Source organism: Haliotis cracherodii, unplaced genomic scaffold (assembly GCF_022045235.1).
Source record: "Haliotis cracherodii isolate W230 unplaced genomic scaffold, xgHalCrac1.p SCAF_2, whole genome shotgun sequence".
NCBI lineage: Eukaryota > Metazoa > Mollusca > Gastropoda > Lepetellida > Haliotidae > Haliotis > Haliotis cracherodii.
Genome location: NW_027266275.1, coordinates 26,446,748 through 26,468,169, shown reverse-complemented (window position 1 = coordinate 26,468,169; position 21,422 = coordinate 26,446,748). Strand labels below are relative to the sequence as shown.

Here is a 21,422-nt window from a genome sequence, read left to right as displayed (position 1 = left end):
ATTACACACTTGTGGAGTGGGAAATTCGAAAGAAATTATTGATATTTTACAGAGCTTTGTTCGATTTGCATGCCCGTGTATATGGGTCAGCCGTTGTCGCTTGAGGTGTTTGTAACACATGATGTTAGATGAAACACACACGTAACCCCAGAATTGTAGTCATTTCGGGATCTGACATTTGGAATTCAGATGGTGGGGGTGTTTAACACATTATGCAATTTATCCAGAAAATACTAGAAGGAAATGATTTTGCTCCAGACATTGTTTGTTTGTTTGTGGTTCAGCGCCGCACTCAGCAATATTCCAGCTATATGACGACGGTCTGTAAATATTCGAGTCTGGTCCAGACAGTCCAGTGATTGACAACATGAGCATCGATCCACACAATTGGGATCGATGACATGCATCAACCAAGACAGCGAGCCGGACCACCCGATCCCTTTAGTCGCCTCTTACGACAAGCATAGTCGCCTTTTACGGCAAGTATGTGTTGCTGAAAGCCTATTCTACCCCGGATATTCACGGATCGCCCCAGACATTACCCAAACAAAGATGTTCGCTGGAAATGTGGATGTCCTACAGATTGTGTTGTGGAAAATAACTGAACTGACCGATCCCACACAGTAACAGAAGTAATGCTATATCGAGCGAAAATTGCTTACATCGAAATACAAATTCTTATTTTATCAACGGAGAATTTAAGTATTTGATATGTGCAGTTGTATATCGTGCAAACAGTAACGATAGTGACACAAAGTGGAATGTTGATAAAAATATATAAACATGTGTTTAAACGTCGTTGTTGTTGTTGCTGCTGCTATCGGGCTGCTCCACGTTCTTAACACTAGTTATCTTCACCGCTAGTTTGTATCCAAGTTCAGGAATGTAACCGTTTACTCAAACTCAACACAAACTGTTATCATGTTCCTATTTATCATAACATGGGTTGTTGTTTTTAAATCACATAGTGATTACATATCTCACATACTGTATCTCAAAACTGCCACCGTTCTCTTTGAACATGAAAGCGTACTGTCACCCTTTCCTCAAATCGTTTCTAGTTTTCTCCATACTTAAACATTGACTAAAATTACGAGTTCCAGCTTATTTCCATTCCCCATTGCAGCAGTGTGAAATGGAAGGATGTCCCAGACTTAGGTCTTCCCATATAGTCCAATTACTATAAATATTACAGCTGTCAAGAATGGCATTTGATTTATACTGTAAATTGTGACTTTGGGCAAATAAGTAATAGTTATACCCACAAGCTCCCAGGTGTATCGGGTAATGTCGCTACAGGCGACAATGCTTGTCGAAAGAGGCGACTAACGGGATCGGGTGGTCAGGCTCGCTTACTTGGTTGATGATGCATGTCATCGTATCCTAATTGCGTGGATCGATGCTCATGATGTCAATTACTGGGTTGCCTGGTCCAGACTCGATTATTTACAGACCACCGTCATATAGCTGGAATATTTGGTTATGGTGCCTTCAGTTTATTGTAGACGACCAAGATGACTTTAGTCTTTCTAAACTGTAAGAAACACGTTTTGGACAGCCTGTTAGCGTATATGTCAACTCAGACAGTTTGAACAAACGAGAATTCTCACGAACGTGTGTAAGAACCAGGTGCCGTTGTACAAAGCTAAGCTTAGTGCTAAGGTGATCGTAACACCCATACCTTAACATAGACTTACGACAGTTGAAGCACTAAGGTACTTTGTATAACGGCACGTACCCTGGCACCGGGGGGGGGGGGGGGGGTTCTCAGAACTAGGGTCGTACATTTTGGTAGCTCAGAGTGTAGGGTGTGTGGGTGGGGGTGTCTTTGCTCATGTCCTGTTAACCCATGTCAGCGATCATTGGCAGTGATGATTCAGAATCTTCACGGGAGACACTTCAAAAGACACAACTGTAAAGAGTGTTAATGAATCTACATAAACGTATATAGATTATACTGATTCTACATTCGGAGTCGCAGTAGTGCTCTGTATGTATGCAGGTGTTGGCCAATGGACGGAGGATCCCGAGCTGAACAAAGTTATCCTTGTGAAAATGTGTGCATGAAAATTCCTGCTCCAACGGGCCTGAGAACACACTGTGTGTAAATGTGTACGGCAGGCATGTCCCGCGATTGCTCAGTTGTAGGCGAAGCTGATGTAGCTGGTGGAGTCCTGTCTGTCTGTCTGTCTGTCTGTCTGTCTGTTTGTAATATAATCGCGAGGACATTTCCAAAATCAAGATCGTGACAGAGACGAAGATTGCTGTCAACGCTTTAATCAACAAGACTATAGTTCATTTTCGTGACAACGATCGAGGTTCCCCCAGGGAGGGAAACCCAACAATAGAACCAAAAGTAATCCACTTGTCTTGCGTAGATCTTACCAGAGACCATAAAACAATAATGTAATTTATTCAATGGTCTCTGATCTGACAGGGGAGAACATTAATATATTACAAAAGGTATGAAGTTCATCCCTGCTCCAGTGAAACAGGATTTACAATTATTAGAAACAGATATGTCTGACTTTTGTACAGAATTGAGAAATTGGGGGGGGGGGGGGGGGGGGGGGGGGGGGGCGTGCGTGCGTGCGTGTGTGTGTGACAGACGAGACAATATACCCTGGGACCTGCTCTGACGGATTACCGACTCAGCCCCAAGGGATATTTGATGAAGGCTATTCATGTCATAATATTACCTAATGAATTGCTGTGTTGGACAATAGCACAATTGATCGCCGTTACACTCATTACTTATGGTACGAGAAATAGTGTAGATTTTCTTTACAATTTGTAAATCAACATTGTACATGTATATATGATAGTTTCGCCGAGCGTCAAGGCTTGGGGCGTGGGCCTCATGTGCATATCTTTGTGGTAGTAGCAAATATTCACACGCTTAACTACAGATAACCTGAGCAAGGGCGCGTCTTTTTTAAAAGGTTGACTATGCGGACATACGTGACATATTACATGGTTTATCTGTACATCAACGTGAAGGCCTTCAGTTGCGTGAACCGCGGGGGGGCAGACGTTTGTGGCGCATACGAGATGCAACTCTGTGCACCCAGCGAATTGCGGCGCCTTCGATTGGACCATTCTACCCACTGATACTGAATATATTTTTGTCAGTATGGTAGAGTTTCGCATGGTTGCGTATATGGGAAGTCTTATTGTTTTACATATGCTGTCTCAGTGCACTCAACACTTTCGGAAATAAAACAAATAATTAACGTACCAATCAATGCCGTAGTTAACTTTTTTTTACAGGGGGGGGGGGGGGGGGGGAGAAAATAGGAAAATAGGATTATTCCTTTCTTATTCAAGTTACCTTTCACACACAAATGCTCCCCCCTGCACTTTATTAGTTATTTGTAGTTTCGCAAATACGCGAAGATCGGACCTTTTGACTGGGAACAATTTTGACTGGGACACAAAAGCGCTAAACCCTCTGCGCGAACCAAGTGTGGGACCGGTTTATTAATAATGCAAACTGTGCTTATCTCCCTTTGTTTTCATCCGGGGGGTTCTCCCACGAGTACTTCTCCGAAACAGTCTTTGTGGTGGAGTAAAGTTCAATGTGCATTTAAGGAGCCCATAACGGTAAATGCATTTCTCAGAGAGATATTGTGAGTAGATCAGGCGTACATGTTAGTTGTTTCACTGATTTTATCTCAGCCACTGTCTGGTCTTGACATTTTGATTAGATGGCGCGGAATATCAAATATGGCGTCTGCTTTTAAAATGATGACAAGTTAGTAGTTGTTTTTCAGTGCATAAACATAGGTTCATGAAAGAGTTCGTTTGTGTGGAACTGCCAGCGGTATTGATGTAAACACTGGCATTTATTTATGCTGTCAAACCAGATGACGAGCTGTACACGGAAATGCACAATCACTTGTGGTGGATAGATGTCCTGACGTAACCTATTTTCGATGGCCGATGTTATCGCGATATGTTTCGAGAACACGTGCAAGGACGGAGGAAAAACGAAATGTAAACAAGGGTACTGTTATGTGCACAACTTTTCCTAAACAAAATGTTTAACTAGCACACCACCACTTGTCGAGCATGTTGAGAGCCAGAAGATAAATTTGGGCCCTAAATGTGTAGCTGGGAAATAACGTATGGAAGGAATGGAAACCACAACGGGATAGAGAAAAGGTAAAACGGCAAAGCTAGAAGGACCCATGTTACTGCTGAATCATTTTCGTCAGTTTCAAAGAGGCTATAAAGGAAACGTGTGTGGCAACTATACCAATCAGGTGGTGTATGCATATATACTGATTTCTTCTGTCATCAGCCATGCCACCAGGAGTACCCTCTGAAGAGTGATAAAGTCACACCCAGCATAAGACATGCACAAAAGTTATTGTTTTCATCATTTGAGGAACCTCTGTGTTCATCTGAAAAAATGAATCAAAACTTTTTATTAAGGAAAGTACAGGCTTCCAATGTGCATTATGTCACCATCGAAAACTGGTGAAATGACTTATATACTCGGACCCTGTGGTACCGGGGCATTCATCGTATTGGGGCATTTGGTATTTCGGTAGTTCACGCGGGACTCGCCTCTTAGCGGCTGTCTATTAATGCAAATCAGTAACCAGGAAGTGTTCACTTCGTAAACAATTTCAATTTCCTCGGAATGTTCCGTCTGCTGTAAGTAAGGAGTTATTAATGCGTTGATACTTACTTCTGGCATCATTTTTAATATTGCCATACCCCCATCTATCAATGGCCAACGACATAACCCGCAGTTTCCCAAGTAAACTTTCTCTATCGACCTGAACTTGATCATGTGCATATTCATGGCGACTGATAAGGTAACAGAAGTAATGTAGTCTGCACATTTTTTCCCCCCTCTGTGCCCAGAATCTATTGGAAGATCATAAGGGCCATAATGCCAAACTTAGAAATACTTTCTTCACTAGTAGCCAAAAGATAAATACATATTTTGGGCATACTAGGAGTGCTTTTTATATATTTATTGTTGACTTTTAACATTTTTCCATTTTGTGACAAATTTCTGTCATCCAGTTTTTTTTATGAACAATTAGAATATCATTTCTTATCTTTGTTGACTTATAAAAATATTCTTCTCTTACTTTTCGGTAAATATGCAATGAATACCTGTTACTGATAACACATTTAGAACTTTACTTGTGCTGTCTTAGCACTTGTCAGGACAAATAACTATTGTCTGGCATGATCATGATGATCATACCAAGTGGTTGGTAGAATTATGTCCTCTTTTTGTCCAAGTTAGACCTCCATACACAACTTTGCTCTGTACCGCAATACGGTGGAGTTATCTCCCTTGTCAAACAGAGCGTGAGGCCCGGCTCTTACTCGGAGCTACTAATGTAAATAATGAACTTTTATCATTAAAATATGCATTGTTTGATAAAATAAATGATATCTGATATAGAGAACACAAATACAGTCGTGCCTCGTTTATACGGACACTTGCGTCATTTCACAATTCGTCCGTATAAACGAATTTCCGTATAACTGAAACCAGCTTCTTACTGGAAGAGTTACTTCCCTTCAATTATGCAACTCATGACAGATGACAAAGTCTGTCATGGAAGTTTGAACTGTCACCAATTGTCGATTTTCCTATGGTATGTCCAAAGTCAGTGCCATACTTACAGGCCATACTTACACAACTTTGACCTCTGACCTCCACAGACGCCATATTTATCGAAGGGGATTACATGTACAATAAACAAGCTCGTCTCAAACGTAACTCAGTGTCACTTGGTTAATTGACTTCTCACGAATCAAAGGATTACCACCAGCGGAAGTGTATTGTCCGGATAAGTGAGACAATTTTGTGTGCATTTCAGTGTTTTGTGTATGAAAATGACTGTCCGGTTCCGGAAACTGAATTTCCGGATATACGGGTAAATTTATATAGTAATTATTTCGTTTTGAATGAAAATCGTCCGGGAACCGAGGTTTCCAGATATCTGAAGTCCGTATAAGCGGGGCATGACTGTAATCGTAAAGGTTAGTGAGTGCATTTTGTTCCTTTTAGCGTACATGACAAGTACCTGGATACCCCGAGGTTGCAGGCTACACAAACTTAGTCGAGCCCTTAACACGTCTTGTGTGAGTGAACGACAAACAATAATTTATAGGTTACTACATAACATATAAATGCGTGCAAATAATGTGCATTGCGAGTCCGAAGGTGACTCAAGAAAGTATGGCTGTGAATATGTTGAACCACTGGACTAGTCAAAATTGTTGCATGTTGCATATACAATGTATATGACCATGTTGACTGACATTTCTGGTAAGAAATGCACTCTAAAGTTCAGATTGACATTTTGCTTTTCTTCACTCTAATCACTCTAATGCTAATATATGCAAATCTCTGCTAACATGGAAAACCCATTTGTGAAAGGCTAGTGGCTTCTGAGCATGTGCAATGCTGTGGCATTAGTATGATTTTTGCACATGCAGGAAATCACATGTTGCCAGCCTTAAACCCCCATGTTCGTGCCTTGGACTCGTCTAAATTCCTTTGACTAAAAAAAAATTAGATGGACCAAGTTAAACACCTGAGAGTAGGTAGCCACAACTTGTGCATGCCTCATTAGATATTTTAGACTGAGGGCTAGCATGTGGGCCTGCTTTTCTGTTAATATAGGGTTTTTGTGGGGTACAGCACCATAGGTATCAATGATAAATCCCTTTCTGAATTCATCACCCTAAACTTACATGTAACAGCATGGACAATGACAGGAATGCTAATTTATTTGTTGATACATGCAGGGTTTTACACGGCGCAGATATGTCTGTCCAGAACTCACAAATGTATAGAATCGAGGCAGGAAAAAGTACATGTATATATAATATTTATTGTACCAAATTGTTGATTATAAATATACCATTCCTGTAAATAAAGTACAGTGATAGAATCATTTTTAGTCCACTTGTCCTTATAGTGATAACATATCACAAAACCTTTAAAAATGGCAAATTTTACTCGTCCTTATAATACCTTAAGTTTTTGGCAGTTTGGCAAGGACTCTAGTACTAGTGCCAAGTTCTATCTCTGAAGTAATTATTGAACCTTACAGTACAGTACACTTAACCATTTCATTACATTACAGGACCCTTGAAATAAGTAATAGGGGGTTCTCTGAATCCCTAGTTTAGTAGATCAAGGTGAAACACTGTACATGGCCACCATTGTCCAGTTTACTAGTTTTAATGGTCAGGTCACAGATTTCAACATTTGGTGGTTCGTTTCAATCAAATTATAAATATTGACCTGGACTCGACAGAAATACATCATATTCACTTGTGGTAAGATACAAGTTAGTTATCATGGTTTTTGTTTCTTGAGTGTCCCCTGTCTTGATATTGCTAGAGTATTGTTAAAAGTGGCCTAAAACGATACTTGCTCACTCTTGTTTGTTGAGATGTTTGTGTAGGGGCAGAAGAGCTTACCTTCCAACTATGACTATCAACGTGATCATCCATGCTATGCTTTAAACAAAATAATCTGGTGTCCCCCGTCGTGATGTTGATGGAATATTGCTGAAAGCAGCGTAAAACCTAACCCACTCACTCACTTTTTAACAAAATAGAATAATTTGATAGGATTGCAATACTGATATTTGCAGGAGTTTACTCGAATCATACATTTGCACCCAGTATTCCATCGTTTGGGCCCACAAAATGAATTCAACATTAAACACCCTGCATGAAACAAGTACAAGTGTTACTACTGAGGTGTTTGAAAGTCAAGGGGTAATGTATTATCATCTAAGAGTGGAAGTTGGACTTGTCATGTGGTATGGCATCACCACACCAGGACCTTAACATGAAATATTGAAAACCCACATGCTTTTAAGGTAATTTTGTTATGTTCCTTTTTCAGAATATATTAGTACAGCCAGGATTAAGGGTCTCACTCACTGACCTGCCATGGCATCTGGAGGATTTTATGGCAGAGGAGGAAGGGGCAGGTCAATTCTAGATGCTTTGAAGCAACCAGCCCGGAAACCAGGTCAACAAGAGGAGCAAGCTCAAGCGCAGGTTTGTTTTTTGTCAATTGAATAATCAGAATGATGATGGGAATAATGTTTTCCTGATGATCAGTAGATTCCTTTTTTTAAAATGCATTTTGTAAGGCGTGTTGGTCATGCTTTTACTGGACGCAAATCAAGAATAGTTGAAAGTTATATGTACTGCAAGTTCCATAGATGCAAAGGAATATGGATTTGAATCATCATGATCATTCAAACCACCTGTAATTCAGATTTAGCATTAGATTTGACAAATGTTTCTATTCTGATAAGTAATGCAATCAAAGTGTGGAGAGCTGATGTCCGATTTTCTTTACTCAATCACGAAGTTCAAACAAGGAAATCTCCACCTATAATAAGCATAAGGGATCCCAAATCTTCAATTTATCTAGACCAGCCTTAATTTGACATTATTGCATTCAAATTTCAATGCAATGTTACGATACCTCTAAAATTAAGAAACTATAAACTTTTATTATCAGATGATCATGTTTAATAAAATCCTATTTTTGACCTTAACATTGTGGTTGCATGCCCAGTGCACTAAGTTTGTAAGTGTAGAACAAAACACGCCTCCAAGGTTTTGGTTGAAAATGTAAAACCTGAGGGGAAGGGCTTTTCTTACCCTGAGGGTTTACATTTTCAACCTAAAGGAAGAAGTGTTTCATCTGACTAACACATCGTTGAAACAAAATATATTAATATTTCTATTTAAAAAGAATTATGTATAACAGTGTGTTGCGACAGTCTAATGAAACACTCGTAAAATATATCTGGCCAGGAAATATATGCTAAACATGGTACCGTCTAATGAACCACCTATTTTCGACCCGTTCTGTGGTCAAATGGTTAGCGTGCCTGACTATTGATCAGGGGGTTGTGGATTTGATTCGTCTCGTCCATAATGATAAAGTTTAAATTCTTGTCTTTGATTTTAGAACATTGAACCTTTGTAACACAGAGGCCAAATTTCACCTTACTTGGAAAACATCATAGCAGGGATGCGGTCTTTATAGGAAAAAGGAAAAAACAACCTCATACCCAATCTTACTAGGAAAATTAAAACTTCATCCCACTTCATCTTACTGCCTATAGAAAGGATTGTTTGGTCCAGTGGCAAGTACCAAAATAGAAGTATATGATCCTAGGTAAATCCCTCCAAATAGTTTACATTGTGTTGTTGGTACAGTGGTCAACTTGGGAACCGTACTTTCTTGCATCCCATGATCCAGGTAAGGATGGGTCCCCAGCAACATATGCTGGTCGTAAGAGACGAACAAATCTATCAGGTTGTTTGGCTCGTTGACTGTATGGATTGTTATTCACAATATCAGTCACTGGATTGTCTGGTCCAGATTTGATTATTTTCATTCCGCTGGAATAATGCTGAGTGTGTTGTTTAACAACAAACAAATATTGGCAAGCCAAGTACCCTCAAATTTAAAAAAGAATCAAAGTGACCGAAGTAAATCCCTGTTGATACATATTGTAATGCAGCCACATGGTCCAACATCTACCCTAACTACGTGTTGCTAATACGTTGTATTGTGTTATACAGTAACTGTGTGTCAAAATATTTGACAATATTTTTCACTATTTCTGTGCAAGGAATGACCTCCTGTCCAGTTTTTAATTATTAAGGTCTCCTTATAGGCCACTGCCCCAGTTGCCCCCCAGAGTAGTGATGCAACACCAAAGCCAACCACTGCCCCCATTACCCTGGGAAGAGGGGGAGGACTGCTAGCCATGATGCAGAAAGCCCAGCTTAGTTCTCAGCCAGGTGCTTCAGCAGAAACAACAGGTAACTTCTCCACTTGCTATTTCATTCTACTTCCATGTTTTGGATACATTTGTTCGTTACTTATTTAATGTGCCTACTATTAGCATGATGAGCTGATTGTACTACAACCAACATCGTCCGACCATTAAACTTGGTGAAACTATAAAGATGTTGGAATTCCCTAAATCAATGAACATGTTCAACCCAACAACATAATGATCAAAACAACACTACACACGTCATTTTCGTTTGTTATCTGTCAATAAAACTGAACCTGGTGAAGACTTTTACCACCTGTTACAAGTCCTGGAAACCTGTCTCAAAACCTTTGGTCATAGATCTTTCCAGTTCTGCGCTTCCTCGCAATGTAACAAACTACCATCTGATCTTAAACTGTCGCCATCGTTTTCATCCTTTTCAGACAACATGATCAACTATACTCCCCTTTCATTACCATTATTTGCTAAAACTATGTAGCGCCATGAGCATTAACTTGGTGAATGGAATCTGGCGCAGTATAAATGGACTTATTATTATTATTATTATTATTATTATTATTATTATTATTATTATTAAAATTAGTGTTTTAGCTTAGATTATTCAAATTGTTATTTGGTTATTCATTATGATTATTAAGCATTCACAGAATAATAGTGTTAAAATTTGTTCAGCTCCCAAACCTGCTGGTCCAGCTATGCCCTTTACCATGCCAAAAGGAAGGGGTCTTGGCGGCATGAAAGAACTGCTTCAAAAGTAAGTACCTAATATTCTTGTCATGTGGACTGACTTATTGGCGATGGGTGCTACAAATTGGTTGCTGACTGCTTATTACTTTTGCCCAAAAGCTTTGATAATTCCTCATCTATGATATCTGTCAAGAATTATTGTTTACTTTTAATCTAAAGACATTTTTAGGTGAAACTTTGTTCAATTTTTTTTCAAAATAGATGCTGGACAAAAGGAGGCACTCCTTTGTCAAGACAGCAGCATTAGAAATTGGTACTAGTCCAGTTTGTGTAGTCTTTACCAAACTGCTCAATAGTAAAGGTATCCTAAGGACTAGTAGAAATAGGACCATTTTAAGGGTTTTGCTATATGTTATCATTATAAGGACTAGTGGACAAAAACTGAGTTTCCTGAGACAGCCATGACAGTTTGTCAACACAGTCCATTGTAGATCCCGTCTTTCACCCCAGAACTGTGATTATTCAACATGTTCAACAATAAACGATACTAGCCACATTAATAGCATGCAGAATGAATGTGACCTTATCTTGACTTCGCAAATGCTTAACTTTCACTGGCCTACAAGGAAATATATTGTGTGAACAGTTGCAATGTTATTCAATGAAAGTTGAGATAAACTGGTTCAGACGAGAGTAACCTCCCTTCACCCAGGCTAAAATTTTATTGATCAGTGGTCACTTGCAGCCATGTTTTTGTCATTTTGAAAGAATTGGACAGAAAATAAATTCTGTAACTATTGAATAAACAACATAATTACATTTATTTTCCTTGCATTGTGATGGTGCTACATGAGAATAACAGCTGAAAGGATTTTTATTACAAGGCTAAGTGTTGAGGAATCGCTTTACACCAATCTTGTAGTATTCTATGATGACAAAGCAGTACCCCTCTACTTGAGTATTTCGAAGGCAGTTACTGCTTTACTTGTACATGTAGCCTTTGAGACAATATTGTCTGCCTCAGTTAGGTATTTCTTGCATACAAATTTAACTCACTTTAAGCCAAAGTTAAAAGTTACAGACATTAGCATGAGTGATTGTTCCTGTGGCTGTCAACAAACTAGACCCAGTGATCAGGCTCGTGTCAGCAAGAACATCTAAAGCATTGCCTAATGATAAAGGGCTGCAGTGCTCTTGTTGCTGCAGTGTGAAATATAGAGTTGCAGGTGTCATTAGCCGTTATTCACTTTTCCCATTAAAAATATAGGATAAAACTAATGTTTGATAATACATCACTGAATTGTGACCCACTTTGTGGTTAGGTACAAATTAAATCATTGGTAAGTTACTTGAGCATGATACAGGCCTGGACATATAAGGAAAATCATTTGGTATTCCTGAAAGTGATACATTTCAAGGCATTCTTTCCTTGTGGGAATGAAATTAGAAAAAAGTCTCTTGTCATTATTTGTATCTTTATTTATATGTGGATCATGCAATATTGGCATAGAAGTCTAGAGTTCATCCTTAATTAAGTGAGTATATTTCAGGGCCTCACAGGGCAGAGGAATGCCTGCGTCCGTCCAGGCTTCAAGTCAGCCATCTGCAGCAGTTACCTCTACAGCTGCACAACCACCTGCCGAGCCAGTTGCCTCCTCATCCAGTACACCTCCACAACCGTCAGCTGCTGGTGCTGCTCTTTCCCCTGCCCCACCCACAGAGGAGTTGAGCAGACTAGCAATATATGAGAGGAGGGAGGCTGTCCATCGTTCAGGAGAAGAAGGAAAAGTGTAAGTTTTTGTTACAAATATTTCATTTTTTAAGCTATAAAATATATTAAAAAAATTACTAGATTATCATGGAAATAAAATCCTCCCCAACAACCCAACAACAAATAGATCTCTGAGATTAGATGTCTACAGAACCTACAAGCAGCCACACACACACGTGCATGCATGTAGCTATATGAGTTCAATAATCTCAAACGCAACGTTAAACCCCCATTTCACCCCCTCACCTACCTCCTCCACCTACCCCATCCCCCTCGCCCCAATTTGTTTATGGCAAATACAGAAACTGTAATTGAGAAATTGAGTATTGCTTCCCTTTTACAAGTTTTAGGTTGTAACTCTTTTGTTTTCTAGAATGCCATTCTCCGCCAACCATATCCGTGTCAAGTGCAGGAACAGCGGTGTTTTTCAGTATGATGTGAAGTTTGATCCAGTCATAGACAGTAAAGGCATGAGGATTGGCATGCTTAATGAACATAGACCTGTTATTGGTCAGACCAAAGCCTTTGATGGAAGACTCCTCTTCTTGCCTATCAGACTGCCACAAAATGTAGGTTGTATTTATAATCACTGTGTTTATGTTGTATTGATTAAAAATGAGTTTTTTTCCCAAACTCATTTAGAAACGAAAACGTTTTCTGCCTATCAGCCCAGACATTGATATTAGACAATGAGGCTATGTGAAGTGACTTTCCTTGAAACAAATGTTGTTGGGACATTTGATAGGACATCCTTCTACATAAAAAAAATAATAATATCTTAATGACATTTTGGATGAAACTTGGTCAGTGTCCTAGAACCGATATGAGACCCTGCAGGTATGGTAGGGAAGCCCAGTAGTTAAGGTGTTCCTTTGTCGTACAGAAGGCTGTGTGACAGGACTGTTTCTAAAGCAATGTAAAAGCATAGTCACTCACTTATCTAATGAAATGTGAAGCTGAAAAAAACAGTTAAAAGAACATGTCGGAACTTACTGGTGTGTTGATATATGCTACTCAAGAGAAGTTAAAGAACATTCATTTTTTCTTATGGCTATAGTTAATCTTTCATGGCTGGTGGGTATTGCAAGATACAGCCTTCCTGTTGTGAGTGTTCTTTAATTTGTTTTGAGCAGTATATTCCTGCAGCATCTACAACTATAAGAAACTGATGTATGCCCTTCTGCATCTCTACTGTTTTGTTATATTCAGACAATTTTTTACTTATCCTACATTACTCCTAAATGCATTCACTGCTTTCTTTACGACAAAAGACGGGACAGCGTAACAGCGATGTTCCTGGGTGAAGAAATAAAATACTGTTGTTCGTAGTCCCACTTTTTGTTACCACCGCCGCTGTCCTGTGACCTCGATGACCTGAGGTCACCTCTTAACATTACTGCCTGTCGCGCTACAGCACGGACGTGTACCAGTGGAGCTCTCGTTTTGGATTAATTTAGACTTTCAGTTTTCGTAAAAAAAAAACTTTTTTGCATTGTCATTTTGGCTGACAAGTGCTGTTTGTCGCCGCCATTTTGAATTGTGTTACAATCGTTTAAAAAAATTTCAGCTACGTATGTATTACATATTTATGTGTTCTTAAATACAACTAGCTTTGGCGTTACATGGAGTTGCGTATATACAAATTATTGAATACACTTTCAACTCGTTACAATATTTTGGCCGATAGCTTAATTAAATTGTAAGGCACTCTTCCAGTCCCGCTTCATCCAAAAGTCTTTATTTGCGTAACTTGTGCTTGTGCATTGTACTAATTGTCGTGGAAAAAAATCTGCCAAGGATCCTCATCCACGTTGTCTGGCATGCACGCAAATTTGTGCTCCAAACTCTCAATGTGTCTTTTGCTTAAATCTTACAACTCATAGGCAGGTCACTCACAAACATATTTAGCAGCAGTCTCGTTATGAAACTAGGAAGATGTCACAATGGCTGAATAGTGAGGGACATGATTCGGTCATTACCACCAACCATTATCTTTGATGGGTAATATGTTGGCTGTTAGTATCACGGCTGAAGTGCACGTTCCACCGAAAACATATTTTGTGAGCATCATAACTGACCCTAATTTTCAGCCACCTGAAACATCTAGATCGGTTAGATCTGTGACGCCTGCGCCACTGTCTTAAGCTGCTTTGATGGGGGTAGCGGAAACCCAAGCCAGTTTCAGCATTGTGTCTCAGTTACCTGCACCAAGTGCAGCCCCTGCCTATTACCCAAGCACATCTACAATAACATCAGCCCCAGGGCTATCAGCGTACAATGCTACACAGGCAACGTATGATAAGCTTAGCGTTGTACTTACTACTAACATATCCAGCCCAACAGATGCAGGCTCAGGCATCAACACCATCACAGAACGCTAATTGGATGCAAACATTTTTGCAATCCATGTGGCAACAGTCCATGACACAATTGTATCCTGCGCCCACGCCTACGCCTATGTAACAGACGCCTGCGTCAGTTACATCTACGGCACAGGTCTTACCTGTGTACGTCATGCACCTTTTGTACGTCATAATACAGTGCATTCATCGTTGAGTAATGCCAGTACGTTTGATATTGCAGACCAGGCACATAGTTTGTATGGTTGGATGAGGATGTACAGAGAATGGCAGGCTCGTCAAGGCCTACTACTCTTAAGGTCCAGGATACCAGAGTTGCATTTATTGAAACAGAAATTAGATGGGTATTAAAACCTTTATCAGCACTAGCTTTGTCAACACGTGCAGGATCTGTCAGAGGATAACCCTAACAGACTAGATCATCTCCAAACTATAGTCGATTTTCAACGGCGTTAGCAGAAATAACTGTCACATGGAGGCTTGGCTATTTATCCCTATCCACTTGGGTCTCATAGTTTAAGCGCAGACTGCTATGTCAACTTTGATCTTTATTACTTGAGTGTATAGGGAGCTACTCTTTAATTCATATGCTCAATTGTTGTGACATTGAAATAACCTGACTGTTATGGCGTTTTTCTGATCTTTTCCACTTCACGGTTAATGTGACTACTAATGTTGTTTCTTCAGTGTGTGAATTATTGAGGTTTCTGTATTTTGAGGGTTCCCACCTCCAAACCATCCGATATAGATGCATTAAGGAGTAATGCAGGATAAGTAAAAAAATTAAGTAAAATCTTAATATTTTTTACATTTGTATACTTATCCTGCATTACTACGTTTAAGGCTCACCCGTCGCTGACTTGCCTCCCCACTTTGGCTTCAGAAACCTCAAAAGTATGTTTTTCTAAAAGCTCAGGCGGCAGGCAGTGATGTGTAGAGGTGACCTCAGGTCATCAATGTCACAGGACAGCGGCGGTGGTCACAAAAAGTGGGACTACAAACAACAGTATTTTATTTCTTCACCAGGACCATTGCCGTTATGCTGTCCCGTCTTTTGTCGCAAAGTAAGCAGTGAATGCATTAATGAGTAATGCAGGATAAGTATACAAATGTAAAAAATATTTAGATTTTACTAAATTTTCATGCTCAGTACAGTGTGGTACTTGTTTACTGCAGAAAGTTGTACCTAATTTTATTCTTGCTGTACATTTTATGTTGTTAATGGCAGTATTTTGTCGGGAAACTACAAATCATGCAGATTGAATATCTGAGAAATGTTCATGTAATATATAATCATGTTCATTGTATTTCAGGAAACAGTTTTGCACAGTGTTAGGAAGACTGATGGTATTAATGTCACAATCACCATCAGGTTAACAACAGTTGTGGATCCTACTCAGTGTGCTCATCTCTACAACATTGTCTTCAGAAGGTTAGTTTCAGAAAATCACCCACACAAAATAGAGATATAAATGTTAAAAAATCCTATTTTTATCCTTATTCACTGAAATACATGCATGTCTGTGATATTGATGAAGAAACCCTCGATCCAGTAAGTCCATGTGGACAATTATTGTGGAGGATGTCTTATGTGTTGTTACCGAGACACATTACTTTGTACTCCTTGTTTGAATAATTTGCTACTGTTGGCATTGAACTTTCGTGTTTTTATGCACAAAAAGTTTATTTTGTATTTGATGGAAAAACTGTGAAGTGGTAATAATGCTGTTGATGTTACAGGATCATGAGCATCTTGGACATGTGTCAAGTAGGCAGATACTACTACAATCCACACACACCCTCACAAGTGCCACAGTACAAGTAAGTTTTTCTTTGTTTGGATTTAGTACTTTTTAGAAACTATTAAGAACCTGTTCTCAGGGATTGACTTATGCCAAGAATCCGCGATATTCTCGCATAGTTGTCGTAGATATCGCATCAACATTCAATCAGCATGATTAAAAATTGCGCAGATCTTTCAATAGTTTTATCTGCATTAACACTCTCATTTTCACCTACAAAAATCGAAAATGTCGTATTGCTAGAATAAATTTATCTACGGTACCTTAAAATATGAATATAATAAAACTTACACTCTAGTTTATTTAATCTTCAAAAATTGTCTATCGAAACAGAGATTTGCATACTCGCAACATTGTGTGCTATCTCTTACTCTGCATAACCGATTCCTATATCACTGCATGGAGCTTTGCATCAGCTGACAATGGTGGAGTGCACAACATTTTTTTTATCTACGATTGGCAAAACAAGTGTTTGTTTTTTTAACAAACTAAACACTTTGGTAGCGCACGAAAATCTTATTCCATGATCTACAACTCAAGTCCTTAAACTTAAAAACTAAATCATCTTTCTCCATAATAATCTACAAATTGCAGATCAGAAATGATCGTATTTTAGATGAGATTCACCTAGCCGGTGGAAGTTTTCATGAACGTACCCTCGTGCAAGAATGGCCATCATGAGTGAATTACAAATTCTGAACTATTTCTAGTGGCCAAACTGCACGTTGGATTTAGATTTTTTAGTATATGCTGCGATACATTTGCTTCCTAATTTGTCCATAAAAATTGAAAACTGTGACTTAATCATTCAAATGTAACTCTTAAACATTGTGAATGTCAACAGTCTTTTCAACTTCCGGTTACTCGTAAACATTTTGTGACTTCATTGTTGCTAATTAGACAAGAGGGTGAACCTGGAGAAATAGTCATTGTATAATAAACTGTCACTTCCAATTAATTGTAAAAGCTGACTTGGTTGGTACATGTCATCGATCCCAATTGCGTTGATAGATGCTCATGATATCAATCACTGGATGGCTGGTCTAGACTCGATTCTTTTACAGACCGCCGTCATATAGCTGGAATATTGCTGAGTGTGGCGTTAAACAACCAACCAACCAACCACAAGTACCAAAAATCAAATACAGTTTCCCCACTGTGAACATGGTGAAGATGAAATATCGCTGAAAATTAGCAAAATGTCATCACACGCCAAACAATCTCATTGCTTTTGGACCAGTGGCGATTTTCTCTCATAGGTAAAAATTTCCAGGATAATCTCTGTTTTAACAGTCATGATTACATATTACCTGAGAATGACTCTTGTTTTGTGTTTTTAGACTGGAAGTGTGGCCAGGATATATTAGCTCAATCAAGGAGCAAGAAGGTGGACTGTTGCTCAACCTGGATGCCTCTCACAGAGTACTGCGCACAGAAACAGTACTAGATGTCATGTAAGTACAGGGATCTTATCAAATACATTTGCTTTTCCTAAGGTTTACATTGCATTTTGTCACATCACATTAATTATAATTATTATATGACGTGAAATTTAGATTCCAATTTTGAAATTTATTCAGACAGTTGCTTCAGATTTTGGGCGGAGTATGAGCCTCTGAGCATGTGGAGATAATTTCCTGGATCCATGTCTCATGTCTGTTGTTGTTCACATAGGCAAAGTATAGCCGTCAGGAATCCAAATAACTGCCAGGATGATATAGTTCGCAAGGTGATTGGGTCCGTTGTACTCACTCGCTACAACAACAAGACATACAGGGTGGATGAGATCAAGTGGGACATGAAGCCCCTCGACACCTTCAAGAGTTGTTCCACAGGGGAGGAGATTTCCTTCTTGGACTACTACAGGTAAGTATTCTCTCAGGATTCCACATACTATAGCAGAGCACTGACTCCTGAAATTGAATAGCAAGCAAATGCCTCATCATTTCTGAACAAAAAGCTTGTTGGGGACCTTAGTCTTATTTTTCAGAAATATTGATTGAGTTTCGCAAGCAATATGTCACATGACTGATTCAATATGAAGTTTTGTTTTATCTAAAAATCACGTAAAGAAAAAGCAAATGAATTATGGGCCTTATTTACTTACAGTTAATAATGGGAAATTCCTTTTTAATGTCAGTTTAGATCATTAGACCCTTGCCTACTCAAGCAGCTAACGTTGACCCCATGCTGCCAACAGTACTCCTGCTCTATATGCATCATGTGGTATTCTCCATTTTGCCAAACCTCTGTTGTTATCTGTGATCTTCCACATCAGACAACTTGCAAGTCGTGTGTGTCTGACCAGTGCACCCGTGCAGTTAGCCCAGATCAGCTAGCCCAGATCAGCTGAATTGACTTTAACTTTCAGTCAGACAGGAGTATGTACAACAATGTGACCATGAAGTGGGGCAATGTTGTCTACTGTGGTTTTTGTCATGCTTCATCAAGGTATGCTGAAACTTAAGCTTCTGAATTAAATAGGTTGACCTCATAGTCAGGATGGAATTTTTTCCCCAGTCGTCACCACACTGAGTATGCTTAACCCCAATTTCATTAAGGCAAATACAACTGTAGTGTTGGAGATCTTAATAGAATCTCTAAATTTTTCATCGAAGTTGTTTTGCAAGTCGGAGGAATTTTGCATTTGTGTAGACTATATCCAACCCTTCAAATGATCCCTATATCAAAACTTTCTAATAAGTTGTTATACTTTTCAGTTCTACCCTTTTCTGCTTTGTGACAGTCCCTATTAATTTCATATCGATGACAATGTTAACACTTGATAATAGGGCAAACTAAGTGCTCGAAGTTCTCTGATATAAGTCATAACTATCAGGTGTCCACCTCTGTCCTTGTCTGACAAAATAGTTGTATACAATGCCTACAAGTACAATTGTACAAATGTCAGCTTTGAGAACCATGCTGTCACCGAGTGGGATGTCTGTCTCCATTCATTTAAATTGTGTAGAGAGTATGTATCCTTGTAAAGAGTCATGCAGTATGACACATAAATGCAGCTGTGTCATGACGTCCATTGCTGTTTTGTGTATTGTGCAACTTTCCATTGGCCTGAGGCTAATGCATATACATCTATATATTATCATGATTATAGTGTTTTCCATTTTCGTGCACTTTGTACTTAGGGAATATAGGAGTCATTAATCATTTTAATGTCTGGTGTGGGCCACTTCTGTAAAGTTCTTTCTTCCCCAGCCTGCAGGTTACAACAATTATCCCTCAGTTAGGCTGTTATTGTATTTATATTTGGGGAACATCTGAATGAATGAGCTCCCATTTGGCAAGAAACAGACAAAATGTGTGTCTGTGTAACACATGTTGGGTGTTCAGATGAGCAGGTTTATTTTGTAAGCATTTTGTTTTTAAAAAAAACAGGATTTCTGAATAACTCTTATAAGTGTGGTGTCACTGTATCTTATTCTATTTTGCATTTTGCAGGAAAAATTATAACATCACTATTCGTGATGCTGAACAGCCCCTCCTCATCAACCGTCCAAGGAAGAAGCGTGAACCAGGGGTATGAAATCATTCACTTTAATGTCCTGCATATATAGAAGACCTTTTGTAAATGAGCTTTGACTCTGTATTATGTGTTAAAGATTGATCTTGTCACATCGTGCATGTTCTTTGTTTGCTGATGATAATGTGGATTTTGTTTGTCTACAGGAGAGGGAGCCTAAGATTGAGATGATCTGCCTGGTCCCTGAACTGTGTTACATGACAGGTCTTACAGATGAGATGAGATCTGATTTTAGGCTCATGAAGGTGATTAGATTATAAAAAGGAAATAATGGGCTTCACACATTGTACCCATGTCGGGATTCGAACCCAGGTCTTCAGGGTGACGAGCGAACGCTTTAACCACAAGGCTACCCGACCACCCCAGTAAGATCATGAAGACCTGTTTGAAAATACTGTTTAAATTGAAATTGATGATGTGACCTTTGTTGTCAAATATAATGTTTATTTTCTATCGTTGCACATGGAAATTATAATTTTCTTTTTTTGTAGACTCTGCAATTGTTCATTCATTATCATATGTTGTTGTTTTGTGATCCAGGACATTGCTGTGCACACTCGGGTCACACCTATGCAAAGAATTATTGCAATGAAAAAGTTCATAAATAGCATCAATACCACTGATGAGGCAAGGAAACAGCTGGAAAACTGGGGTCTTGAGTTGGAAACAGACACCATAAGAGTATGTTGAATAATTTGTGGTTGTTTTGTAGGAAATGGATGTATAACACTAATTTACTGTAGTTCTGTCTGCAATGTTTAGTCTGTAATCATAACTTCAGGCTAGATTCCCAATATATTCCTCACAAAATATGATACTACAAAATTATTTGTTTGATAACTGTATTTAAGTGAACTTTTCAGCAACTTTGGGAAATTTGACTGTTCAGCTTGTTGCTTATCAGTTGTAATTTTGCATTTTGGAGGAAATTATCAACGACATCTTTTTTGTTGCTTAGTTTTTGTGTGAGGAATATAATTAGTTTTGCAGTAAATACACTTACTGGGCATGTTAATGTCAATGTTTAATCCACAGTAGTGATTTTAACTAGTACACTGATATTTTGGGCCCTGATTGAAAAGATATATTGGTCAAATGTATCAAATTCAATAAGAGTTGAAATTCAGAATTCATGTATTTGTGGTCATGAAAAGACATATTTTAAGCCCCTAATTTAAGCATGCCAACATTACTTTTAATTAGAGAAAAAGAAGTACACTGTGTTACACATTACAGTGGTACACCTAACACGATCAAATATAATCATGTCATGCCCTGCAGATGCCACAGGATTAAATATGTCAAAACACTTTTTTGACCATGTTTTTCAAGGGCAAGTGTAAATGAACTTGAATGCCCATTAATGATCATTTAACCCCTTAAGTTAAGAATCAATAATATTCAATACCTTGCCCAATAATTATGACTACTGTT

At 38.8% G+C, this 21,422-nt stretch overlaps 1 protein-coding gene across 2 annotated transcripts in view; it reads left to right on the top strand.

Annotated features, from left to right (window-relative positions):
- The first annotated feature begins 3,522 nt into the window (after window positions 1-3,522).
- The window catches only part of LOC139467899 (piwi-like protein 1), a 29,534-nt gene continuing 11,634 nt past the window's right edge, over window positions 3,523-21,422 (top strand). The window contains exons 1-13 of one of the 2 annotated variants that reach the window (XM_071249442.1): window positions 3,523-3,603; window positions 7,901-8,058; window positions 9,702-9,849; window positions 10,500-10,581; window positions 12,065-12,304; window positions 12,659-12,854; window positions 15,959-16,077; window positions 16,386-16,466; window positions 17,788-17,901; window positions 18,122-18,313; window positions 19,907-19,985; window positions 20,135-20,233; window positions 20,529-20,669. In XM_071249442.1, the coding sequence (XP_071105543.1) occupies window positions 7,948-8,058; window positions 9,702-9,849; window positions 10,500-10,581; window positions 12,065-12,304; window positions 12,659-12,854; window positions 15,959-16,077; window positions 16,386-16,466; window positions 17,788-17,901; window positions 18,122-18,313; window positions 19,907-19,985; window positions 20,135-20,233; window positions 20,529-20,669 (1,602 nt within the window). In that variant the 5' untranslated portion in view covers window positions 3,523-3,603; window positions 7,901-7,947. Of the gene's footprint in view, window positions 3,630-7,900; window positions 8,059-9,701; window positions 9,850-10,499; window positions 10,582-12,064; window positions 12,305-12,658; window positions 12,855-15,958; window positions 16,078-16,385; window positions 16,467-17,787; window positions 17,902-18,121; window positions 18,314-19,906; window positions 19,986-20,134; window positions 20,234-20,528; window positions 20,670-21,422 lie in introns of both variants that reach the window. The other variant, XM_071249443.1, reaches the window with a different exon arrangement.